Raw genomic sequence first — 25,285 nt, forward strand, 5'->3', positions numbered from 1 at the left:
AGAGCACACTGCTCTCCTCAGGGAACATCTGCAGGCCTGGGAGCACGTGGAGCCAGCAATTTAGATGGCATGGCAGCCTGGGGAGTGTTTGGAAGCAGTGTCTGGAAAAGCATCAAGGAACCCTGTGGGGGCACACAGTGATGGTGAGGGTCAGGACCACCAGCTTCCAGCCCACCTCCAGCTACCACTCTGGTTTGGAGGTGGTGACACAAACACAGGACATTGTTACTGGCCATGATCCTGGCCATCAGTTACTCCTCTGTTCTGGAGGTACAATAGGCCTAAATCTATAGCTTCAGGCATGTGCTATCTCTAAGCCTCAAAAATGTAGTGTACAGAATAAACCACCTGCTACACTCTGCCCTTCCTGACCCTGTAGCTAACTCTTACCAGTGTCTGGAAGAACCAGACCTCACAAAGGCACCTGGAGATGCCAACTCCTGCTTCTGCCAGCAGCTCTGCAGGAGGAGGAGTGGAAATGGAAAACTTCCTGTAGACGCAGAGGGATGAGCACTCTGCTGCAGACGTGGCACATGCACACTGTGGAGCTGGAGTGTTGCAGAACTTAGGTCAGGAAAGACATATTTTCCTGAAGTTTGTTCAGTGAATCCATTTTCATTCTGAAATTTAATATGCTTAAAGTTTGCCTCACATTTGTGAATGCCTTCAGCAGGGAACACATAGTCAACAATATCCGCTTGTTTCATAGAATATCCCAAATTGGAAGGAACCCACAAGGACCATCAAAAAATCTGACTCCTGGCTTTGCAGAGGACTACCTAAAATTTAAACCACCTGAGAGCATTGTCCAAATATTTCTTGAACTTTGGCAGGTTTTGTGCTGTGACCACCAAGGCTGTTGCAAATTCAGTGACGAAAGCAAGGGGATACTTAAAACACAGCATCTGAGGCACTGCAGAGATCTGCACTACAAAGTTCTCCTGCACTCCTGATGAAAGGCATACTCAGAAGTGGTGTGATCCCACTAACAGGGGACTGCACAACTTCACCTTTCCAAGACTACTCCTTCCATGGTAACTTGTACCTGGTGTGCAAACAGGTGCTGAACCCTGAGCACACTTTAACTACCACAGCCAACAGGCTTCAGAGGAAGGGACTGGCCAGGTATCTGAACAGGACATTGCCTGACATTTAGCAAGGTCTCTCACCCTGTTTAACTGCTGACTGAATGCCTTCAAAGCACTTTCCAGCTGTGCTGCACAGCCACACTTGCAATATTTTTCTGAGGAATAATTTAGGTTCAAAGTACAAGAATTTCAGGATCCTGTAAATCTTCCAGTTGTCATAGCAACTCGATGCATTTGTTCTCTGATGTCCCAACCACGTGGTGGGGGATTTCTGCCGGCAGCCTCTGTGCTCCCTACAGCGATTCAGCCCAGCTCCCAGCCCAGCACCAGATCAAGATGTCCCTGCATCTCTGCCCATGGCTGCAGCACTGCAAGTGCCTCGCATTCCTGCAGGAAAAACAGGTCAAAATGGGAACCCAGAAGGAACAAGAAATATCAGATGGAAAGATGCAAGGTCCAGGCCACATAAAATGTGCTGTGGATTCAGGTGTGTGGGAGTCTGCAGGGCTGTAGCAAACAGGACTTACTAACCTGTAGCCAGCCCCATCAATGCAATACACTTGAGCTGAAGCCAAAGTCAAAGTCAGGGCTAACTACTACCCTTTCAAAGGCAACACTGAACATGTTTGGCCGACAAGGACTGCCAGCCTGAGTTTGTGTGTCATCCAGACATTTTATTTTGTACTATATCACCTCTCATAGAAAACCACTTTAAAAAATCAGAGAAGCAAATATTAAATGGATGCATGTCACAGTAACTGACAGATTTAAAAATTATTAGAAATTGGAACTAGTCACTGGAAATGCAAGGAAGTTCCTTGCTACTCTCTAATACCTGTTTTCAAACCAAAGCAATCCATGCACTTCAAGCGTTGTTCTTGAAAAACAAACAAATAAACAAAAAAAAAAAAGAGAAAAAACAAAACAAAACAAAAAACAGAATTACTTAATTACTTTTAGTAAAATAAGTGTTGAATGCCAACTAATGATGAAAGCACATCAGTTAGTGTCATGAATACATTTCCAAACTGAAGGCCAAGGCAAATAGCAATGAGTACACCCATGGTGTGCTTCCAGAAACCCAAAACATAGGTGAAACTCAGTGATTATGGGACTGTAACCTGCGAAAGGTTGTGAACTCATAGTGGCTGTCAACCAAACACAAGCTCAGTGCAACTCTGCCAGGAACAGAGTTAATCTGAGCTCATTACATCTAAACTGGGGAAGAGCAAAGCCCCAGATAGGTGATCTCAACAGTGCTCTATGAGGAGGCAATGTCACAGCTGGAGAAATGCAAGGTTTGGAACCACACCATATTAAACTTTGCTAGACTGAAAATACCAAGGAAAAAATCAAGATCTACAAGAATGTGCCTGGCAAGCTCTTTGCCTGTCTTGGACAAAACCAGGAGCAGCAGTTAGTCTTTTGCAGACAGCTAGGGCTACTGGAGCTCTGCATCAGCCAGTCAGGCTGAGTATGCACTGTGCTTCCCCTGCGCACGCATGGCCTCATACTTTACTACAAGTAGGCCAAAGCAGTCACCAAGTGCACCAGATCTGCAGCCACAGCCCAGCCGTGGCACCAGTGCAGTCACCACTCTTCTGTATCTGGCTGGGCTTGGCATCATTGGTCCTGGCACCAAAGCCAGAAAAAAAAGGAGGAGGAAAACAAGAATACAGCAATGAAAACCTCAGACAGCAGGAGATGGTCTGGTTTGCTTTGGTGCACTTTATAAATTAATTATTAGTTTCTAGATATTAACTGCTTAGAAAACTAAAAAACCAAACAAATAAAAAAAAAATAAACATTGCTGTATGTTGAAATAATTGTGTACAAGCTCACTGTAAAACTATCTCGTTGGCAAGCTGCTTTTACTCAACTGAACTAGAACTGGCAGAACTTGGCCAGAGTTGTGCAGTAGGCATGGTCCTTCATGAGAAAAATAAATAAATAAATAAATAAATCAGGGCAATAATCTGGAAAAAAAAATCTGGAAAACATTGTTAGCATTCAATATAAGAGAAAAGGGGGAAAAATTGAAAAGCAGTGACTTATCTTGCAAGTAAACAAAGCAGCACATCTGACAATGGATCCTTTTAGTCTATGTGAGATCTCTGATCCTGGTAGCCTCAGCTTAACTGAGAAGTAGCAGAAGCCTGAACTGCAACGAGCACGGACATCGCTCCAGGAGATGTGGAGTGGTACAGACTTTACTGTGAGATGTTCACAGCAAGCACCAATTATTAGGCAATGAGACACAAACAGGTTGCTCAAGGACTCCCTGGTGAAAGGGAAGGCACTTTATAATTTCTGACACAGGTCAGGGTAAATTCTTTAATTTAGGCTGTCAAATTAATCACCTGGTTACCCATTTCCACGCTCTCCACAAGCACAGTCATCACCTTACATATGCAAAGTGCTCACTCCCAACACCAAAATTATAGAATTCACTGTAAAAACAGCGCAAAACATAACCACTGTCTCAAATTCACATCAGAGATGAAGAGCAGCAGGGCTGCAGAAAAAAGTCCAGGACCGCTCTGCTACTCACTAATCCATTTATCATAACATCAAGCATAAGAGTCCCTGAATTACAGCATAACATGGCATTTACAGGAGTAAATAAGAAGCTGTCCAGGTCACATAATAGACTGCAAAGGCAAGGTTTCCTGACTGTTTAACTCTAGAAGTGTGTTAAGAAAATGGTATTACAGCTGCAAAGGCAATCTCTTGACAGACAGGAAGATACCTGCACTGACTAATTTTAACTTGTTCCCCAGCACACAGTAACCGCACATGAGGTGAGATCAAGACAGTTTACTTCACTTGCCAAAGTGCAATTTAGGGGCAAGGGAGTCACAAGTCCAGACGACGAGTGAAAAAAATTGCTTTCCAATACTATCACAGGAGCAGAGACTTTTATATGCCACACATGCATACCGTGTGAAGTTCCATGTTTTCTCAGGTGTCCAGCATGCCCTGATGTCTCCTGGCCAAGGCAGCTATACCCCAGGACCCAGGGCACCTACCCTGGCACATAGGGGACAGCTCAGGGGACTCTGCAAAGACCTTGGGAGCCTCAGTGCAGAGGTACTGCTGATAGAAATCTGCCTGCTCCAACTTTAGTGCCTAGCCTCTGGAGTCTAGACTGCCTGTTTCTGGGTCGCTGTGCCTGGGAAGGCAACTGGAGCAAGACCAGTTTCTACAGAGAGGTTAGTGAACCAGGGATGATGACACCTGGCCTGGAAAGCTTGGCTTTAATTGAGAACACAGATGAGCACACATATAGGCAGTTTCATAGGAGGATGGCAATCAAAGGAACACAGCTATTGCTTGTATGAACAGTATAGGACTTTTCTCTCCAGATACTCCAGAGATTCTTCAGAGCCCTCATCTAAACACAGACTTACATCCAGCCAGTCTGGATGCCATGCCACATAGATACACGCAAGCCTGGGTCTGCTCTCACGACAGCAATTAGATATATTCAGAGAGATATAAAAACATGTTCGGCTGTGCTATGCAATGAGATGAAGACAGCAAGGGAGACAAAATCTGTTGCATGTGGCAGAACCGTGGGAGAGAAAATTGTGCCTTGGCCAGATGGCAGAAAGGACAGAAGAGATACCCACATTGCACAGGGAGGTGTGCTGAGGCAGATCCATGGAATGGACCTCAAAATGGACGAGCTAATGGTAGAGGCTGTTTGGTGTTGAAGGGTACTATGGGTGCACTTATTTCCACAAGGAAGTCCAGCAGAAAATCAGCACTTGGCACAGGCACAAAGACAACAAAGGTACCAGGAACATGTCCAGGGGCTGCAGCAGACAGAAGATTGAGGCCACCATGCACTTGAGGCAGTGACACAGGCAGCTGTGCAAAGGACAAGAAAGTGATTGTCCAGTTCTACTCTGCACTGCTGCACACAGTCCTTGAGGTGAGGCTGCACTTTTGGGTATCACATATAAGAAGGATGTAAAACTGTTAGAGCGTGCAAACAAGGGCTGCAAAGATGGTGAAGGGCCTTGAGGGCAAGAGGTATGAGAAGCAGCTGAGTCCACTTGGTTTGTTCAGCCTAGAGAACAGGAGGCCTCATGGCGGCCTGCAGCTCCCTCAGGAGGGGAGTGGAGGGGCAGGCGCTGAGCTCTGCTCTCTGGGGACCCATCTGACAGGACCCAAGGGAACGGTATGGAGCTGGGACAGAGGAGGGTCAGGCAGGGGGGTAGGGGAAGATTCGTCACTGAGAGGGTGATCAGGCATTGGGACAGGCTCCCCAGGGCAGTGGTCATGACACCAAGCCTGATGGAGCTCAAGAAGCATTTGAGCAACACTCTTGGACATATGGCTTTATTTTGGGGTGGTCCTGTGTGGAGTCAGGATTTGGACTTGATGATCCCTGTGGATCCCTTCCAACTCAGGATATTCTATGATTTTGTGATTCGATGAGAGCTGCACTTCCAGCAGAGCCTCGCTCAGTACTGGGAGCTCACCAGGGAACCTTTACTGCTGTTTTTAAAAAGGCCTTTTCTAGGAGCAGTAAGCAGGAGACCAACAACACACACATGTGATTTGCTGTTTACTTCTCTCCCTGGTGGAGCACTGCATATTGAAAAACAAAAATCTGGGGGAAACCCGGCACTTCTTTGGGAGATGAGTGAAAGAGAACTTCCTGCTAGGGCTGAAAATGCTGAATTAACCATCACTCTTTGTTTTGAGCAGCACGTTTCAGAGGCTCTGGCTACCTAACAGAGAAAAAAACAGAACAGCCACAAGCTTGCAACAGCCAAATGACGTGTAATGACATCTAGGTCTCTAGAATGCACAATAATCCCAGGCCCATTTACTGTCTTAAAAGCACAAGAGGACAAGTCTGCCAGGTTGTCCTATGGGACAGCAGGGTCTCAGCTACCATACAGGTGCCAGTGAGGATGCTGAGGTCCTGTCTGGCTGCACTGGCTCTAACCCTGAGGGCCAACCATCTCCAGCATTATGACACAGCTTCATTCAAACAAAAAATTGGGTCACTCAGCTTTACAGAGAACTTAATTGTCTTCTGATCAGAAGCACATTAAGCAAGGTATCCATCAAAGGTATCCATCATGCTGCTCTCCCCACTGCATCCACCGAGTGAGCCTTGACTTGTCACTGAGACATAACTCTGCCCCATTCCCTGCCAGTCATTCTCATACTAGTGCGAAAGAGACTGAAATCATGCTCTTTACTACAAAGATAGCTGGAAAGGAGGACTGGAGAGGGCTGCTGGCAGGTTCTCCTGCTGGGGATCTCTTGCAGGACACTAGATGTGTGTTCACTGATCCAAGGACTCCCCAGCACCAGAAGGTGGTGGCACTCCACCCTGTCCCCTGGGCCCTGCCCACAGCATGCCCCAGTATATCATGCATGACCTCCCAGAGTCCAGGCCAACCTGTCAGCCAGCTTATCTCAACAGCAATGTGGACAGCAGTTGGTCAGTGAGCCCAGCGCAGGCAGAGGGATGGGGTTGCTGTTCCCTACGGGAGTGGGAAGACCAGGCTGGGGGAGCCCAAGGCATGCTTTGGCTAGTTCTATAGGCAGCAAAGCCAGCTTCTCACTGCACCTCAAACTACCTGAAACTGGCAATACTAATAAACTGCTGAGCCTGAGCTGCAGCGACCAGGTGCAGAGACAGGATGGTTTCAGCCTGCTGTGAGGCAGCCAGTTCTAGCAAAGGCTTCCTCTTCCCAACCCCCAAACCCACTGCTCCCAATGGGGAAGGGAGGGAAGTGAGAGCAATAAAAAAAAAAAAAAAAAAAAAAAGGCACCAAAAAACAACTTTGTGCAGCTCATACAATCAGCTTTGAAGATTCTTTTCTATACCTTCTCAAGAGTTTAATCAAAGTGTGTTTACTGGGTTTCTCGCAGCAAAATGAATCACTTCAGTTACCATGACAGCGCTGCTCGAAGAAGCACAACCGTGCTCCAGCCAGCCTGGTTAATCTGACACTTCCGTGTTTGCTTTTGCCCTCCACAAGGAGAAATGCATGGCTCTTGGGTTGAAAATGCCCCTTGCTGCTCAGGTGTGGTAGGAGCAGGGCGTAGCCAGGGTTCCCCAAGGAGTTCTGGGCCCCGAGATGCTGCACTGTCACTGGGCGGCACCTGGACCACGCTCCAAACAATCCCAAGCTTCAGGCTAATGAACCAAAATGTAATCAACACTCTGAGGTTATTTAGAGATTTACTGGCTTGATGTTAAATATTCATGTAAAAGAGCAAAAGAGCACGAAGTGCAAATGTCTCCACAGTTCCAAGCTGAGAGGCCACATTTACATTTTAATAGTGGAAAATTACTAAGCAGAACGAAGAAGGCACATAGCATCTCCCCTCATGTGGCACACTGACGCTCAGGCTTCTCTTCCATGTAGGAGAGAGAGGATACTCCAAGAGACCTTTCAGGTATTTTTTTCCAGGAATGAAAACTAAAGGAAAAGTACACAATGATCAGGCAGACCAGAGCCACCCCCTTAGCTCCAGCAAGGTAACTGCTAATTTACCTCACTACTGAGAAATAGTGCACTGATAGGAATTGGAGTCAGTTCCCCCCCACACACACACACCTTTTTAATTTAAAAAAAAAAATCATCCTCTAATGATTTCTTCAGTCATCTTCATTTGCCTCTCAATTACCCATTCTCATGTTCTCATGTGATGCTTCATCCCTGGACATCGCCCCTCAGAACTACCCCCTCCTACCTCACTCCTCCATCTCAGTGCAGGTCTTTTGCCCCATCCCACTCAGAGTGTCAGCCCTACGTAGCTGGGGACAGATTTCTCTCTGCATTTGTAAACCTTAAATTGAAACTGCTAAAAATACATTTTAATCAAACTTGCTAGCTTTTCTCTACAAACTGTCCTCAAATGTGCTTCCAATTCACCTGTGAGTAGTACATGATATGAGATTGTCAGACTTTCTCTTCAGACAATATTTATCAGCCTGATGCATATCATAACCGGAAGATTTTCCTTGCAAGAATTTTCATTCCTCTGCTTCTCCTTGTCATATTCAGAACATTTAGTGTCCTGCTTGGACTCTTAGGCCACTGCTCAAATCCCCACAGAGGAAATCCTGGCAACTGCATAGACCCATTACAGGAGTGACAAAATGAAATTAACAGTGATGACTAGAAAATCAGAAGCATCAAACAAGTATTTCTGATCTATATTTGAAAATAATTCCTATACATACCTCCATACCATCAAAAATGCACTCAGAAATAAAACAGGTTAAAACTTCCCCCCACAATTCCAAGGATAGCAGTAACAGATGTTTATTCAGTTATATACATTCAAATTAGCGGGTCAAAAGCTTCTGCAGCAATGTTCAAAAGAATTTGCCATACAACTCACTGAATCATTGGTCTATATCTATAATACTCTTTAAAATGTGTCAGTGGACAGGGAGGCAGTTTTGAAAGGGTCAGCGGGATTATTCAGATAACCACAGAAAGCATAGCTTTATATCATTTCTAGGAAAGGACTAGACACACTGAAACAGGACACTTAAGAATTGAAAAATAAAGCATGAGAATTTAATTTATATCACCCAAGATGGCTTTAAGAACTCAAATCTCACTGACAAAAATAATAAGCTTGGGTGAAACCATTGACTTCACTGTAATGATACTGATTACATGCTACCACTTGTCAAGATACTAAGGCAGATTTTAACTGACAGTAAGACAAAATAATCAATCATTAACGAAGAGCAACAATTGGGAATATTTCCAATATTATCCAGTAAGCCAGTTCTTGTTACAGTAATATTTATATTTTTACCTTTACCAATGACCTCTCTATATATGGACGTATATACGGTAATATATATACACATTATAGACAAACACAGATCATTGGCAATAAAACTGCAGGTGATGCCATGGCTGGTGCAATAGCATATGAGAGAGGGTGCTGACACAGTGGAATCTCGAGCATTTGTTAAGATGGGATCACCTGAACACATTTCATTACTTCCTGATGCAAGACAAAGCAGCTGGGAAACACAAACATAGTTTATACAGTACAGAACTGTTCCTTGAAAAAGGAGAGACTGAAACAGGCCAGTGATTCCTGACACAAACCACCTACAGACAAGCTCCAAGACCAATGCAGTGAGCAGAAAAGCTAACATAACCACTAGATGTATCAGTCCCTGAAAAAGGGTAGCACAGTCTGTTCATCCATAAGGTTATTATGGAAAAATGCATCAGAATGCAGTCAACATTGCTAAAAAGAACGTTAAACTGTTGCATGTTTTTTGGGGGGGATATTAAAAAGCAGAAAGAGTTCAACATAAAGCCATGCAAAGGCTCAGAAGCTGGTCAAGCTGACCTAAACTAAGAAAATAAATAAACAGAAGCTAGTCGCTGTTTGCCAAGCTAACAGAGAGTCACAAAATCGTATATTGGGAAAGAGTATACTCCACAATAGAAATTTTCTGCATAAGAAACTTATGCAAAAGTTTGCACAGAGTTGTGCAAGTGTTTGAGTTTTCACCACAAGGTCACAATACTGGCCACTCTGGTCTTAAAATTTATTGTCCCATCAGCATCATTTTGAGGAACTTGTCAAACTCTCCATGAAAAAAATAAACCATAGAATCATAGAATGGCTTGGGTTGGAAGGGACCTTAAAGATCATCTAGTTCCAACCCCCCTGCCATAGGCAGGGATACCACACACTAGATGAGGTTTGGCAGGGCCCCATCCAGCCTGGTCTTGAACACCTCCAGGGATGGGGCATGCACAACTTCTCTGGGCAACCTGTTCCGGTGCCTCACCACCCTCTGAGTAAAGAACTTCTTCCTAACATCCACCCTAAATCTCCCCTCTTTCAGTTTAAAACCATTCCCCCTTGCTCTATCATTATCTACCTGAGTAAAGAATCCTTCTCCAACCTTCTTATAAGCCCTGTTTAAGCAATGGAAGGCCACAGCCTCTGTTGTCCCTACATGAAAGAGCAGAATGAGTGATAGTGCTCCAGCTTAACCAAGCTCAGTAGCCTCTTTGTTATGTCACAAATATGGGCCCCACACAGGCAGCAAACCTCTCAAGAGAGATTGTCTGGGCAGCAAATGGGAGCCTCAGTGCCTCTCATAGGGGAGTCTCCAAATACCAACACCCTCTGTGCTTTTTTTTTTTTTGTGGCACTAGTTTTTATACAAGTGGTTTGCTGGTCCACCTTTTTGCAGTTGCCCTTTCCTGGGTCTTGACCATTACCATTGTTGTCATTGACACTCCTTTTCTGAGCCCCAAAGCATCCTATCTGCTGGAAGAATTGGAAGATGTTAGATTTTTCCACTTTCTGGGTAATCCCAGACTGAGCTTACAGACACAGTTTTTGACATACAGCTTCAGAGTTCATGGAGATACTTGGGACAGGCTTTGGATGAGGAAGGCACCTGAAGGACAAAGGAAACACTGAGCTCAGGTTGGATTCATGACACCTTAATTGGTGAGAAATAACTTATTCTTTGGTTTGAGCTATAAAATGTCATAAAGTTGAGACTTCAAAAACAACTAACAATTCAATGCCCGAAGCCTCATGTAATCTTCCTGATGTGTCATGGTTTAAATTAATATGCTGGCAGCAATTGACACAGAGAAGAAAACTAGGCCACATGCATCACGGTATGGGATGGGTACCTAATGAGGAGTTAGGTGACCAGATCATCTTCTGACCTAAAAACCTTGAAAAAAATCTGTCCCAAGGTAGCAGGAGAGAGGAAGACACTGTGCCAGCAATTCTACCCATACAGAACTAACAGTAAGCCAGGGCTGTAGGATCTTCAGCAGACATGGGCCAAGAGTCTAACACATCCCAAAAACAAGGACCACTGTGGGTCAGTGAAGCTGCAGAACCATACCAGAGGAGATGAGTTACTCAGCCACCCCTGCCTGTACACCTAAAGAAAACAAATGTTGTTATGGTGCACTTCAGTTTGGCAAACAAATGCTGGTGATCTGATACAGATTGTAATTCCCCAACAAAAAAGATATTTTACATAATATAGGATACTTCTTTGGGGTCTCACTATTACTGATAATGAATTAATTCCTTTGACTTGAAGTTAGTGGTTGCTTAGTGACCATGAATCATGACCTGATTATATTCAGCATAAGAAAAAAGAATCCTCAATCAGTCTTATGTACATGTACTGCTTAAGGTTAATTTCTCAGTATTGAGATAATGTTACATTATTTTCTCCAGATCTACTTCCATGCAGATAGAGTAAATACGAATAAAAAAACAGGAGTTCAAAAAAAATTAGCAAAGTTACAATACCACAATTGTAAAATAAAACAGCTGTGGTTAAATGCCTAGTTGGACAAAAGTGGCAAAATGAAAACATCAATTGGTATTGCAAAATATATTTTCCATATTTGAAGTTTAAATAACTGAAATCAATATAGGCTTGCAATACACTCTAAATTGATAAGGGGAGCTAAAACATTAACAACAAAAAAAAAACAGTTTTCAGAATGGAGGAAAATTTTAAGAAGCTTTTTGGTCATTTTGTAGATGTACAAGTAAATTCTAAAAGAAGCAGAAAGAGGCACTTGTATCACATCATGATGACAAAGCATAGGAAACTACTAATTAGCTGAAACAAACACTTAAAAATTTGCAGGCTAAGAAAACTTCCCAGAAAGATGGATAATGAAAATTATTGAGCAGCTGACAAGTGATCCAACTGATATAAATAAATAAATAAATAAATAAAAACTATGTGCAATTAACACTACTGGTAATCTGGTAATGTTTTAGTGGAAAACAGGTCATGTGGTACACACCTGATGTTACTGAATGGAGTTACACATATGGCTGGTAAATTCTGATGTGGACTTAAGACTTGAAAGCTGATGGAACAAGCAAATGGACATGCCAGGAGGCTGATGGTGGTGCTCCAGAGAGGACCGAAGGTTCAGGCGCAGCCCCACTTGCACTGTTTCCCACTGACCAGATCTTGGTGTTCCTGATAGACATGCAGCCTTTTTCCTCTGCCATCCCTTGCTTTTCTAAATCTGCCTGGCATGCTCAGAGACCAGGTTCTGCAGCTATGCGCAAGAGGGTTAGGGCTGCCCTTGCCATTCCAAAGAAGCCACTCCCATATGGGCAAGAGTGGACCACCGCTAATGAACAAGCACTGTGCTATGCTGCTTCAAGCACACAGAGGATCTGTAGTCTCATTGCCAAGTCCTCATGATCCAACCTCTCAGGTCCAACCAAGAGAAAAGGCTGCATTTACTATACATGGCATTCTATCTGCAGACTCATAAAATATGAGAATCAGAAAAAAAAAAAAAAAGGAGAAAAACAAACAAACAAACAAACAAAAAAACAGCCCAATTCCATAATATCTGCTAATGTTCTCCACTTGTAAGAACACATTCTCCCTCCCTGGATTTGCAGCCTTCCACTCTATCTTCAACTTCAGTGCTGGTGCCTGTGATGGAACAAGCAGATCTTGGTGCCTGCACTGACTGAAAGGACAGAGAACTGTGCACAGGAAACTATGGAGTAAACTGCACAAGAAGTCCTGCAGCCCAATAGGCTGTTAAGAGCAGGCACTGATCACCCAAAATCCTCTCTGTGGACGTTTTTGGGCATCTTCCTTAAACTATATCAACCCTAGCTAGATCCATGAACTGAATGCTTGTAAGCAGATAGAGCACATCAGATGGAGCACAGTTTTGGGTTATTTTCACCTAAAAGAATTCACTTCACACTCTCCAGACTTACTGTACATTGTGAGACAAATCACAGCAACTGGGGACAGCCAGCTCCACCTCAGAAGTACACTCCTGATCCAAAGAAACGTTGATGAATGCTCTAAGAGCCAGAAACTACAGCTATGTGCAGAAGGCTGTGCAGCAAGGAGTGAAAGCTATTGCTAACTATCTTTCCTTCCACAGCCTTAACACAGCAGGTCCTCTCTGAATATTCCTGATGGTGGGGGCCACCAGCTCTTGTCTCACAGACAGACAAGTGCTGCCTAATAGCAGGAACTTGAGAAGATTTCTCCAAGAGCTATCATGTACAATGCTGCACTATCACGTATAATTCTACCCTTTCCTACCAGATTGTTTTAGTTTTTTTGCAACTATTGTGATGAAACTATCAGGAAAAAGGAATAGAAACAGCCAGACTGCCTAGCCCTGACCCCTTCCCTATCCTAAATCATGCCAATCTGCTCTCCTCCAGGCAGACACTCACACTTTTCAGATCTTAATGAACTTCAAAAAACAATTTCTCCTTCCTTGGGAAATTCATCTGCTAGTCCCATTGACTCCAGGTGGATACCATCTGGACCTGCTGGTTTGTGTGCGATTAGTTTGCAACTGTTATCTGACCTATTTTATATAAACAGCCGTATCTAGAACATGAACAATTCATTCTTACCCAACACGTTTTCATGCCATTTTCTCATCCATGCCATTTTTCAAGAAAAATAATTGAGCCATTCAATCACATATGGAATCACAGAAAAATTTAGTTTGGAAGGGGACTTTTGGAGGTCATCTAGTCCAATTTCCCTCTCACTGCAGTCTCCTTCCTCTTGAATTACTAGGGTGGCTTTCTTGTGCAAGAAATTTTTGGCTTTTCCTCACATCCTTTCTGACTCTTCTCGCAAATCCTCAGCATCAGTGATAGTTAGCTGAGAAAAGAAGCCATAAAAGGATGGGTTAAGGTGCAGGTTTCTAAACACACTGCCACTTCCAAGAACCAAGCCCAATACTCAAAGGCTGTTTCAGGCTGTACAAGTCTTTCTACTTGATGACTTCTTGTGGGTTAACCCCAGCAGGCAGTTAGCATCTCACAGCTGCTTGCTCACTCTACCCAAGCAGGACTGGGGAGAGAATCGGAAAGATGAAAGTGAGAAAACTCATGGAATGAGATAAAGACAATTTAATAAGTAAAGCAAAAGCTGCACTCACAAGCAAAGCAAAACAAGGAATTTATGCACTACTTCCAATTGAAAGGCAGATGTCCAGTCATTTCTGGGAAAGCAGGGCTTCATTATGCACAATGGTTACTTGGGAAGACAAGCACCATAACTCCTCCCCTCTTTTCCTCCCTTCCTCCTTCTTTATCCCCAGCTTTCATTACTAAGCATGATATCATACAGTTGGTCAGTCTGGGTCCCTTGGTTGTATCCCCTCCCAGCTTCTTGTGCACTCCCAGCCTCCTTGCTGGCGGGGCAGCACATGAAGAAGAACAGTTTCAGACTCAGTGTAAGCACTGCTCTGCAACAACTAAAACATCAGTGTGTTATATCAGCACTGTCTTAATCATAAATCCAAAACTAGCACCATACTAGACACAACAAATAAAATTAACTCTATCCCAGCCAAAACCAGGACATGACCTGATGATTCTTTACCTTCTGTGGAGGTACATGCACTGAGACAACAGTGAGCAAAAAAGTCTTTGTGAACAGCACAAGAAAGAAGGGAACATAGAAAGTTAACACTCTTTATCTCTTTGCCACAGCAAGCTTACAGATTTCCAACTGCCCTTATAAATAGAATGAGCTCAACAAAAACATCCACCTTTGTTATACGTTCTGGGAAGTTTGACACAATTAGACAGAAAGAAATAAAGCTTTCCATTGTACAAGTAGTTATTTATGGCTTCCATACAAAGTTTTTTAACTTCTACGTCATTTAGGCTTCCCAAAAATTTCTCTGAGAAAGGATCAAGGGGAAAGATTAGAGAGAAAGAAGAAATGTATGTCATAACCTCTACTTCTGCTCGTCTCATGCGTTTACCTGAATTGCTGTATGCCATTCCACAGTCTTTTTGGAATCCAAAACATAGCATCACACTAGCTACAATAAAAAAAAATTAACTCTATCCCAGCCAAAACGAGGATATGGCCTTATGATTCTGTACTTTCTGTGGATTTCACATTCACCAAGAATTAACTCTTTACATTGGCTTGTCCCTTGCTCTAGTGAGCTCTGATCCAGTCAACTTTCTAGAACAATTCAGGAAAACTCAACAAGTGGTATGATTTTATACTTAACCTAAAATTCAGCTTTGCATGACATATATTTCATGACAATATCTACACCAAAGGAGGAGAGAGGACGTGCTGCAAGGAAAAAAGATAAACAGGAAATCCAAAAATATTTCTCCATAAAGAAACAATACCAGAATACTACTTCACTTTTTCTTATAGAAGCTCCAGTGTGGGGCAGCTCCATTTCCATTATCGCTACTAAGAGAGAGGACACGTCTCCTTGCACCAAGTCCAGTTAATAGTCTTAGCATGAGAGCATCTCTGATATGAAAGGGCTTCAAGGATGCAGAGAGAGAGAAAAGGCAAGGGATTTCACAAAGAGCTTTTCAGACCCACTCCAGACCAATCTGTCTAATTCTTTAGTTTGCTAATCGCAGCAGCCACAAGCAAACACTGGACTGAATAAACTCACTGATTAATGATGGCCCCGAGAGGAAAGTAGATGTGTCCTGATGCTCCCAAGACCCAAAACTAGCTGCAGGCTGCAGCTTCCACTGATCACTGCAGGCAGCACTAGGAAACCACCAATTAACATATCCATTCTAAAATAGTCCTGGACTCTACAGTAAGATTAAAAAGGGAGAAAAGGTGGAGAGAAAAAAGATCAAACTCACCAACATCGGACTCTTTGTGGGTTTTGATGATTTCAGCCAATTCAAAATTTCCTGCAATGATGGCCACCTGAAAAGAGAGGGAGGGAAGACAGTTGAGCAGCTCTGAACAGCACTGATCCCGTGCTTGCTTGCACAGATACCGCCATATGGACTAATAACAGCTGCCTTCCATGGTGGACGCAGAGCCAACAATTGTTCTGCCTCAGCTCACCCAGTCAGTAACCCCAAGGTGTAAATACACTCTCAGCGTTGCAAGGAGAATTTATGTTGATTGTTTGTGCAATGAGAAGGTGGCAAATAGCTCAGAGACAACCATTCCCATCTCCTCAGAGTTTGGTGGTGATATGCCTAACACCAGCTAGGAATTAATTTTAGGTCTTGCAGGTACTGACTAGCTTTCTCAAGCCTGAAGGCTTTCAGCGAACCACAGTTAGATGATGAAAAGCAGCTTACCAGAAACCCAGCTTTCTGCATGTCCTACCTGCACAGTCCCCAGGACTAGCTCCTGCTCACTCCAGGCTGCATTGGCTGAGGAACCACTTCCACTCAGCTGCTGCAGCAGCTTACGCCAGGAAAGCCATAACATATTAGACAACATTAAATATTGCTTTACCCAACACCCATCCTGTGGTTTCTCTCCACGTGAAAAATCTTAAATAACTCAAAAGGACAGGGGAAGAGGGGAAGCTGAATGTGGATCGGCCAAGGGAACACACAGACATGGTCTGCCTTTCTCCAGGAACTGCTTCCACAGATGCTCATGTCCTGGAGAACAGCAGAACACCAGCAGTCCTCAAGAAGGTAGGTTAGAACATGAGTAAGAGAAAACAGACTGACGTGCTACTCTCTTGAAGCAAGTACTCAACTGATAGACTAGAGACATTACATAAACTCTTTGTTGATTTCTTATATCTTTTGTGAGGGGGGGGAGGGTGGAAGGGGTGAGGGTGGTGGGAAATACAGCATTGAATCACAGCTAGTAATTCCAAACTAGTTGTGATGTTTTTTTCAGAACAAGGTCCAAAAATATTCTTTTAAAATGTGAAAGAACCACAGTGAGGTGGGTAGCAGAACATGAAGTCAGTTGCTGGTCCTCAGAATATTAAACTGGAAGAACTGTGCTGGACCGAACTGTTAAAGTCTTGCATTTGATACAACTGCCCCTGCACACCGGTGCCTCTCCTGCCCACGCAGCAGCATATCCATATCATGCTTACATGGCAGGAACCCCTGAGGACAGCGCAGCACCTACAGCTGATTTGGGAATGAGAACCAGCTGGACCAGATAGATTCCCAGTAGAAAAAAAAGTGCTACTGCTCAGAGCATGAAAACACCTCTACGAGCAGGCTGAGATACTGATGATTATATTGCCTGTCCATGCTGGGACCATTTTGCTGTATCCCCACACTTTTTTAAACTTAGGAGTGACATATGGGACAAACAAATTTGATCAGGCAGTTAGTAGAAACTGAATCAGTCCAGACATCGACAGAGTCAAGAGCAAGACTGGCAGCTCCAGCTGCCTGTTAAACATTTTCCTGCCCTCCTACAAGAACAGCTTTTAGAAATACGAGATTCATTTGCATTTTTACCACTAACTTGTGATGAAGGGATATTTTTAACTTAGTGACTCAGTACAGCATGTACACCTCTCTACTACGATCCTTTATCAGCAGAAATAGTCTTACTATTCTCAATAATGCTCAATATAGCTCAACAATGTTTATATGGCTTTTTTTTTTTTTTTTCCTGAGTCCTAGAATTCATGCTGCAACTCCTCAGCCAGAATTGTAAGAGATCAGTAATGGCTGGAAGAAATGAACCCTTCTGCAATCTCAAAATGAGGCCACAGTAACAGAGAAAAAAGAGTAAGAATTGCTGTTTTCCCCCAAGCTTACTTCCAATTGTAATCTGTCTCTCTATATACATATACAAGGCTTACTGGCCCAAACATCACATTCTCTAAACAGGCAACAAAAGCTTTTGTACAGAAGGACAAATGACCAGAATCTGGGGAGGTTTGATAGCTAAAATACCCACACTAACAAAAGACTGGAAAGGAGAACTTAGAAAAAGCATTTGAACTTCAAGGTTCTTCAAACAATTAACACTGTCTCGGTGAAAAATCCAAACTCAAAGTAAAAATTATGGGTTTCATTAGATATATCCAAAACATATGATTCTATAGTGAATGCACATGCTGCAATGTGAACTGCTTCTGTCACTGCAAATACCCGATGGCATCCCTCCTGGTCAAGCTGCAGGTGGTGGAGGTCTCCTACGGCCTCACCCACCACCCAGCAGGGAGGTCTGACAGCTGACATGGGACCCCTATGTGCAGGCAACAGAAGCACTCTCTTTTATAGCCATGGAACTGTTACAACTTCCAGGAAAGGCGAGAAGAAACATGCTGAATAAGAAGTCTGCTAAGAATATAATCTCACATAAATCCCTAAGAAGAGAGAAGAGCCCTGCTGTTTACATTTTTCAATCCAACTTGGAAAACGCAAAGGAGATGAAAGGATTTCCCTTATTGCATTGTCACCTCAGCTGGGGATTCACGGCACACTGGTTTCCCCAGCAATGATTGTATTCGACAGACACCGTGCGAGCCCTGGACAGCAGGTCACCACAGAACATGGCTCCAGCTCTCGAGTCCCACAGTTTTCTGAGGGAGGAGAAGCCACAGCACAGAGCAACATGAAATCTGTTTTGCTGAGTCTCCTACGGATCAGGGGAGTTTTTTTTTTTTTACATCTATAGGATATCCATCTACTTAGCAGTGTTGTAGAAAGACAGCTCACCACTGGACCGACTGAGCTGCCCATTAAAGCCCATGACTCAGCCATGGGCATGAGGTTACCCAGTCCCACCAGCCACCATGAAGGCAGACTGCCAGTACGGCCAGGATCTTAGTTCTGTGGAGGGCTCCAACCTGCAACACAGTATTTTACACAGGAAACATGAAAAACAGTTCTCCTGAGAATTAAAGATTTAAAAAAAAAAAAAGAAAAAGAAAAAGAAAAAGAAAAAGAAAAAAAAAAAAAGAAAAAAACAGACTTTTCCTGATGCAATGACTGTACAATAGTGAGTATATTGACCTTGAACTTGTGCTTACAAGTACGAACACTGGGAGGTCCAAGATGGATTAACATTATCTGCTCTTTGGTCCCTAAAGATATCCACAGCACCACCTCCCTCTGCTGAGGAAGGGACAGGTCCTGTGACACTTGAAGCTAACAGATTGCCACCACTGGAGATATATTGTAAAGGTCTCAAATGGAAGGAAAGTGGTGGGCTGGGAGACTGAAGAGTAGCAAAGCATATCAACAAGACATGAGTCAGAGTCTTAGCCAAACACATCTGATTATCTGATTTAAGGGAAGCCTCCAGCTGACACAAAAACTGATAAAGATCTCCATGAGGTATGAAGAAAAAGAGAGGATGGCAAATTTCAGTGGCTTTTGATGATACCTTCAAAAGGAAGTTGCATGGATGAAGCACAGAAGAACAGTGAGTAGATGCCACTGGGCGTGACTCTGAAAATGATATTTTTGAGTATTTTTTGTACCCGAAAACGTACATACCCCCACTCACTTGAACCTCTGACTTGAGGAGAAGCAGAAAAAGATTTTTGCTGAATCAAATGAACCACCATAGTTTTTGTTCTGCATTAAACCCTGTTCTTAGAGGTATTTCTTAGGTGCAAACTGCAACAATCAAAGAAGTCCAGAACTTTGCCATTATCATCCTAGGTGTGCAAAATCCATACTGACAGTATTGGGTGCAAAGGCAGCAAAGATAAGGCAAGAGCAGAGCCATGTCTGAGGCAGGCAAAGGTGAAGCTGCATTGGTTATAGGATTCAATGGGTCAGAAGGAAGCAATTATCAGTGATGCTGCTGGGCAAGAAGAGCGTGGATCTTCCATGGAAAAGTAGTCTCTTTTTTTGTTTTGTTTTGGTGTAGGCAGCCCATTAAGTGTCATAACACTTTTAAGCTACTCAGCTTTCCCTAGACCCTGAGAAGCATCCTGTAACCATGACGGACTTCATGATGGCAACTATTTCCAAACCACTTTACCCAAAACGTCTCTAGATACTGAGGCTTTCCATCGTTGATGGTTTCCTCCCACATAACTGAGTACTAAACTATTATTTTTAATCACCACAATTTATAGCAGTGCTACCTGAGTAAATATATCTGGATGTTTTTCAATGTTGTCTACCTTTACTTGGCCAGACAGACTTCAAGCATCTTCTACATTTGTTCTAGATTTCCAGAAATCTGGCACTCCTACTAGGTCATTCCCACTGCTCACATATGGTAGTTCCATCTGGACTGCCATATGAGCAGAAAATCTAGATACATTCATAGCAATGTGTGCTGCCATTATATTGCACTGATGCAGCTAGTCTGATGCTTTCAGGAAGTGTCATTGGGGTCAGTCACTGTATGACTACACTGTAGACCAAACAGTTCCTGGAAGCAATAGACAGGCCTCCTGTGCATGAACTATACAGCTGATCTGAGACAAATGCATCTCAAATGCCCTCTGCTCGTGCAAACCAACTTACTGTCCAAGGTCTATACAGCAAATGAGTTTTTTATTTTTTTTTTTATTTTATTTTATTCCCTATGGACCACACACATATGCCTTGCTTTAGAAGAGGCAATTTAGCCAAGCGGTTAGACTAACATTCTGCCACTAAGTGTACAAGGAGTATCTGCTAATGATCTGCATCAGGCAGTGGGTACAGGTAAACATATATGAGAAACAGAAAAAAATTTCAAAGCTGTAACCATTCACCATTCAGCCCTAGCCCAAGAGAGATAGAGAATCTTCTCAGTACATTCAGATGAGGCATATGGAGCTACCGGAAAAACAAGATTATTCTCCTAATGAGATGCACTAAAAGACCATCCTAAAGAGACTCAGGTAATGCTGTCATCTCTTCCATCAAGGGGAACAGGGTGTTCTGAACTCCTGGGAAGCTAAAAAACCTCAACAAGGCAGCTTAGAAATGCTGTGCTCAGGAAGTCTTTGAGCTGAAGCCATCAGTCTTGGCATGGGGGGATGGAGAGGGGAGGCACCTCCCCTACAGCCTGCTTTTGGAGACTTGCAGGCCAGAGCAGCGATGCACACAATAGCAGCTATACGGGCCAACAGTTTCCATGAATTGGCTGCGTTGCTGAAAGGCTGTGGAAGTGATCTTTGACTTCCCTCAGAGACAAGAAGTGGGTTGGTGGTATCTATTGAAGGCTCAGAGAAAGATTCTGCAAAGGAATAATGACAGGTTTGGCCAGAGCTATACAGCATCTGCACAGAAACTTCACGGTGCCATTAAACAGACCCTAAGAGATCTAAGCACAGAGTGCTGAATGCAAGGTCCATGGATGGTCAGTGCTGGAGAAAAGAAGCTAGTCTCATATCAGTGGTGCCCAGTGACAGGACAAGAGGCAATGGTTCTCTTGGAACATCAGGAAACACTTTTCTACTCTGAGGATGACTGAGCACTGGTACACATTCCCCAGAGAGATTGTGGAGCCTCCATTCTTGGAAATATTCAAGAGCCATCTGACTATGGTCCTGAGTAAGCAGTTCTGGAAGACCCGGCTTGAGCACAGAGGTTGAATCAGATGGATCCAGAGGTTCCTTTCAACTTCTGTGAAATGAGTATCTCAGACACTGGAGAGAGGGGAGACATAAATAAGTACATTTCTCAACTGCCTTGTTCACATGGAGTCATGATGGATGCTGCTGTGTAAAGAAGGTAGCACAGGTTAAAGAGGATAGGCCAGTCCTTCTGGGAAAGAGCTAGTCATAGTCTGGCCTCTGGTCCAGCCAGTGCTAAAGGATGCTCTCAAAGGACAGGGCAGCATGTAGAGAACAGTCCTTACCATCAGAATTAGAATTGCCTCTGACAGACCTCCTGAGAGCTATCAGAAAAGTGGGCCCACGTGAACCTGCAAGTCCACATGCAAGGCGCTGCACCTGGGTCAGGGCAACCTCAGACATGGGTGCAGACTGGAAGAAGAACGCATTGAGAGCAGCCCTGCAGAGATGGACTTGGGGATTCTGGTAAATGAGAAGCTCGACATGAGCCTGCAGTGTGTGCCTGAAGCCCTGAAGGCCAACTGCATCCTGGGTTTCCTTCCTAAGGTCCCTTCCAGCCCAAGCCATTCTATGATTCTATGAAATTCAGGGCTTCCCATGCAAAGCTGAGACTTCAGTGTAACATCTGTAAATGGAACATGACTGCTGCAGGTCATGGAAGATTTCAAGTCAGCAGCATCATCTGGATAATCGAAGCTGAGATGGCATCTGACTCAGAATTAGATCAGTCTCACACTGAAGACTGGAGGAGGAGTGGGAGGGAACCAGGCCAGAAACCTGATCAATTTCTGTAAGACAAACTTCAAATGAAAAGTGAGAGAAAACAAATTAAATAAAATGAGGATAAGAAGAAAGCCTTGAGAGAGCAAGTAAAATAAATAAATAATAAAAAAAGAAGTTATTCAGAAAACTGCTCCTTGGTAAGCAGCCTGCCTTGTACCTGGAGCAGCACACAGGCACATACCTCTAGATGCCCACAGAGGCAGCACACAGGAAAGAAGGATGTGTGTCCCATGCACAGTGGCAAGCCTGGGGTACACGTTCATTTGGCATATACACTCAATCTTTGAGCATCGTCATGCTTGGCCTCTCAGAAAGCAACTTTCAGCCTATTACATGATGACAGAAAATCAATCATGCTCAGATAGTCTTTTCCTCATCTGCTATCTTATACTTGAGCAATGGGAAGCTTAGAGTTTAACTCTTTATGATTGATAAGAGAAGCTGAATAGGGCAGTGACCTACAAGGAGAAAATATTTTAAATCTGTCACAAAGAAGAAAAATCACAGGTCCATCAAAGTCCCTGGTCCATCAAAGATGCAGATGATACAATTGTAGGCAGCATGTAGAAAAGGCTAGAAGGCTGGTATTTAATAGGAAAAGGTGAATGAATTCTTCCCAAATGGCAGAGCATACAGAATGGAAATTTACCAACTAAAAGGAAGGAAGATTGCTGATAGTATTTTCTAAACATAATTAATAATTAAATAGACAAGTCTTGGTAAGTTTCAGAAAGTCTTGAAAAACTAGTAATGGAACTTTTCATGCCCATTAAAATACTGGGTCTTGGAAAATTAGAGAAATTCCAGGGAACAGGAGGATCACCAGTGCTCTCAAATATTTATAATTATCAAAAACATTGACCTCAGAAACCAGAGAATGAGCTGCCTGGCATCAGTCACATGGATGTGAGACAAAATGAGCATTCCCTCGCTGCCTGGTGGCTTCCAGCCCCCTGCAGACAGCCTGCTGTAGAGGAGTCACACAGCTCAGCCAGCACGCTAAGCCTCCCAGCCGTGCTCCCCTGGCACTGTGGCTGGCACGATGCTGGCTGCCGGTCAGTGTGAACCACCACCTGAATTGTCTGCTCGTGCTGAAGGCACTGCTCTGCATGTGACAGCTTTATCCGAGCACATCAAACTATCAGCCCTTCTGAAATAAGAAAAAGTTTTATGTTAACCATGTAAGGGCTGAAGTTTCAATTACAGAGCAGGAATTGACAGAAAAAGATTATGCTCTCTCATTTCATTTCTTTTCTTTTGAGAAAAGCAATTTCAGCTTTCTCAAAAATGAACTCAGTTTTCCTCTCTTACCTGTTTTCCTCTTTATTTTCCTTCCTGTTTCTCATTCTGCTAAGACGCCAGAACTCACCTTCATATTTTCAGTAATGGTGCCTCACACCTTTTCCCATCCCTCTGCTTTACAGTTGCATTTTTTGCCTGTATCTGGGTTTATATTCATATTGTTTCCATTCATTACTGCACCTTTTTCTCATCTGATCGGTTTTCTTGCTATTCAAAACATGCTCAGAAATATAACAATACTTCATGAATTACATAGCACAAAAAATATTAACTACACTCGCAACATCTACTTTGTTTTCTAAAATCTTCAGAGACCATGTACAGTACATTAAGAATACTGATGCATATTTAGCATTTAGAATGCTTCTCTAAATTATTTTCGCCTGCATACCTTACGCCAGTTTTGACACTACAGACTTTAATTAGATTTTATTCTTCCTTTACTGATAATTTCCTTATTTTTTTGAAAAACTTGTTAAAAGAAGAAGGCATAATACATAAATCAACAAATAAATACACTGATTGACAAGTTTATGAGTCTGGCTGACAAACAACTATGTCTGAAGTCAGAAAGATGAAATTCAGGTCTAGCACAAAGTGTTACACTTGGAACAGAGAAATAAAATGCATAAATACGAGGCAGAGAATAACTGGCTAAGCATCATGAAGCAAAAAACATTGTGTGGTAGCATCAGTAACCCCAAACTAAACACAAGCCAAGAAAATGGTGATATTACATAGACAAATTTAATTATTTGTATTACAATAATGTATCACAAGTTGGCAAGGACCCATCTGGACTGATACGTTCAGTTTTGGGACACAGGTCTTTAAGAATGAGGTAAACAAATTGAAAGCAGCAAGTTGGAAAAGAGACTTGGAAAAAATGAAGACTGAGGAAAAATGGAAAGAACTGGGCTTGTTCATCTTAAATCTTTGGAAAAAAAAAAAAAAAAGTATTACAAAAAGGCTGGTGATCAATTATCCTACCAATCCACTGCCGGAAGGCCAAAAAAAAAATACACTTACCTTTCAAAAAAAAATTAAAAACTAAGAACAAATTTCTGATTTTCTCAGCAGAGATAAGCACTGACAAAAACTACTTTGCCTGGATGCAGAGTTTCCTTGGCTGATAGTTGTGAAGCAGATTTGACAAACATTTCCAGGGCTGATTGCCTACTGAGGGTAGCTAGAAAATGTGGTATCTGGATTTCCATTCAAGACATTCGTATCCAAAAACAAATGATACAGCAAATTTAGTTTTTTTGGTGACAGTATATTCAGATTGGGTCCAGAATATATTGATTATATACATATTATTTGTTATATATAAATAACTTGCTAAAAATGCATTTGTTGATGTAGAAACATTGTCAAGGACGGCATTACTCAGTGGCTTTGCTCACCAACCTACCCCAACCTATCCTGTGCCAGTAATGACCACCTGGCCAAAGGTATTGATTCTGAGGGTAAAACTGAAGACACACAGTCTGGTGGGATAAGAGACAGGTCATGGCTACAGCAGAATCTGAGCCAAAATCTGATGTTTGCCTGAGAGCAGCCAGCCTAAGCAACACAAAGGGGAAAACAAACAAACAAACAACAAAAAACTTCTGCATAAACTCTCAGGATAAAATTGTACAGCCAAAAAGAGTAACTGAATGTATCAACTAGATATACACGAGTTTAGTCAAGAGCTCTCTATGTCACAGTAACAGGACCTGTGTGCACTAACATACTGGGATGCTCCTAGTAGCCATGGTAAAGAACATGGGAACAGAGAGGAAGATCTTATGTATACAAAAGTGATCCAGTAGCTATAAA

General features: G+C 43.0%; 1 protein-coding gene across 2 annotated transcripts in view; it reads right to left on the reverse strand.

Moving 5' to 3' along the window:
* Positions 1 to 25,285, reverse strand: part of SHANK3 (SH3 and multiple ankyrin repeat domains 3) — a 369,667-nt gene that overhangs the window by 237,946 nt on the left and 106,436 nt on the right. For both annotated transcript variants that reach the window (XM_084506714.1, XM_084506715.1), the window contains one exon: positions 15,762 to 15,828. In XM_084506714.1, coding sequence (XP_084362840.1) covers positions 15,762 to 15,828 — 67 coding nt within the window. The remainder of the gene's footprint in view (positions 1 to 15,761; positions 15,829 to 25,285) is intronic.

This window comes from Aythya ferina, assembly GCF_964211825.1.
Source record: "Aythya ferina genome assembly, chromosome: 1".
Lineage (NCBI taxonomy): Eukaryota > Metazoa > Chordata > Aves > Anseriformes > Anatidae > Aythya > Aythya ferina.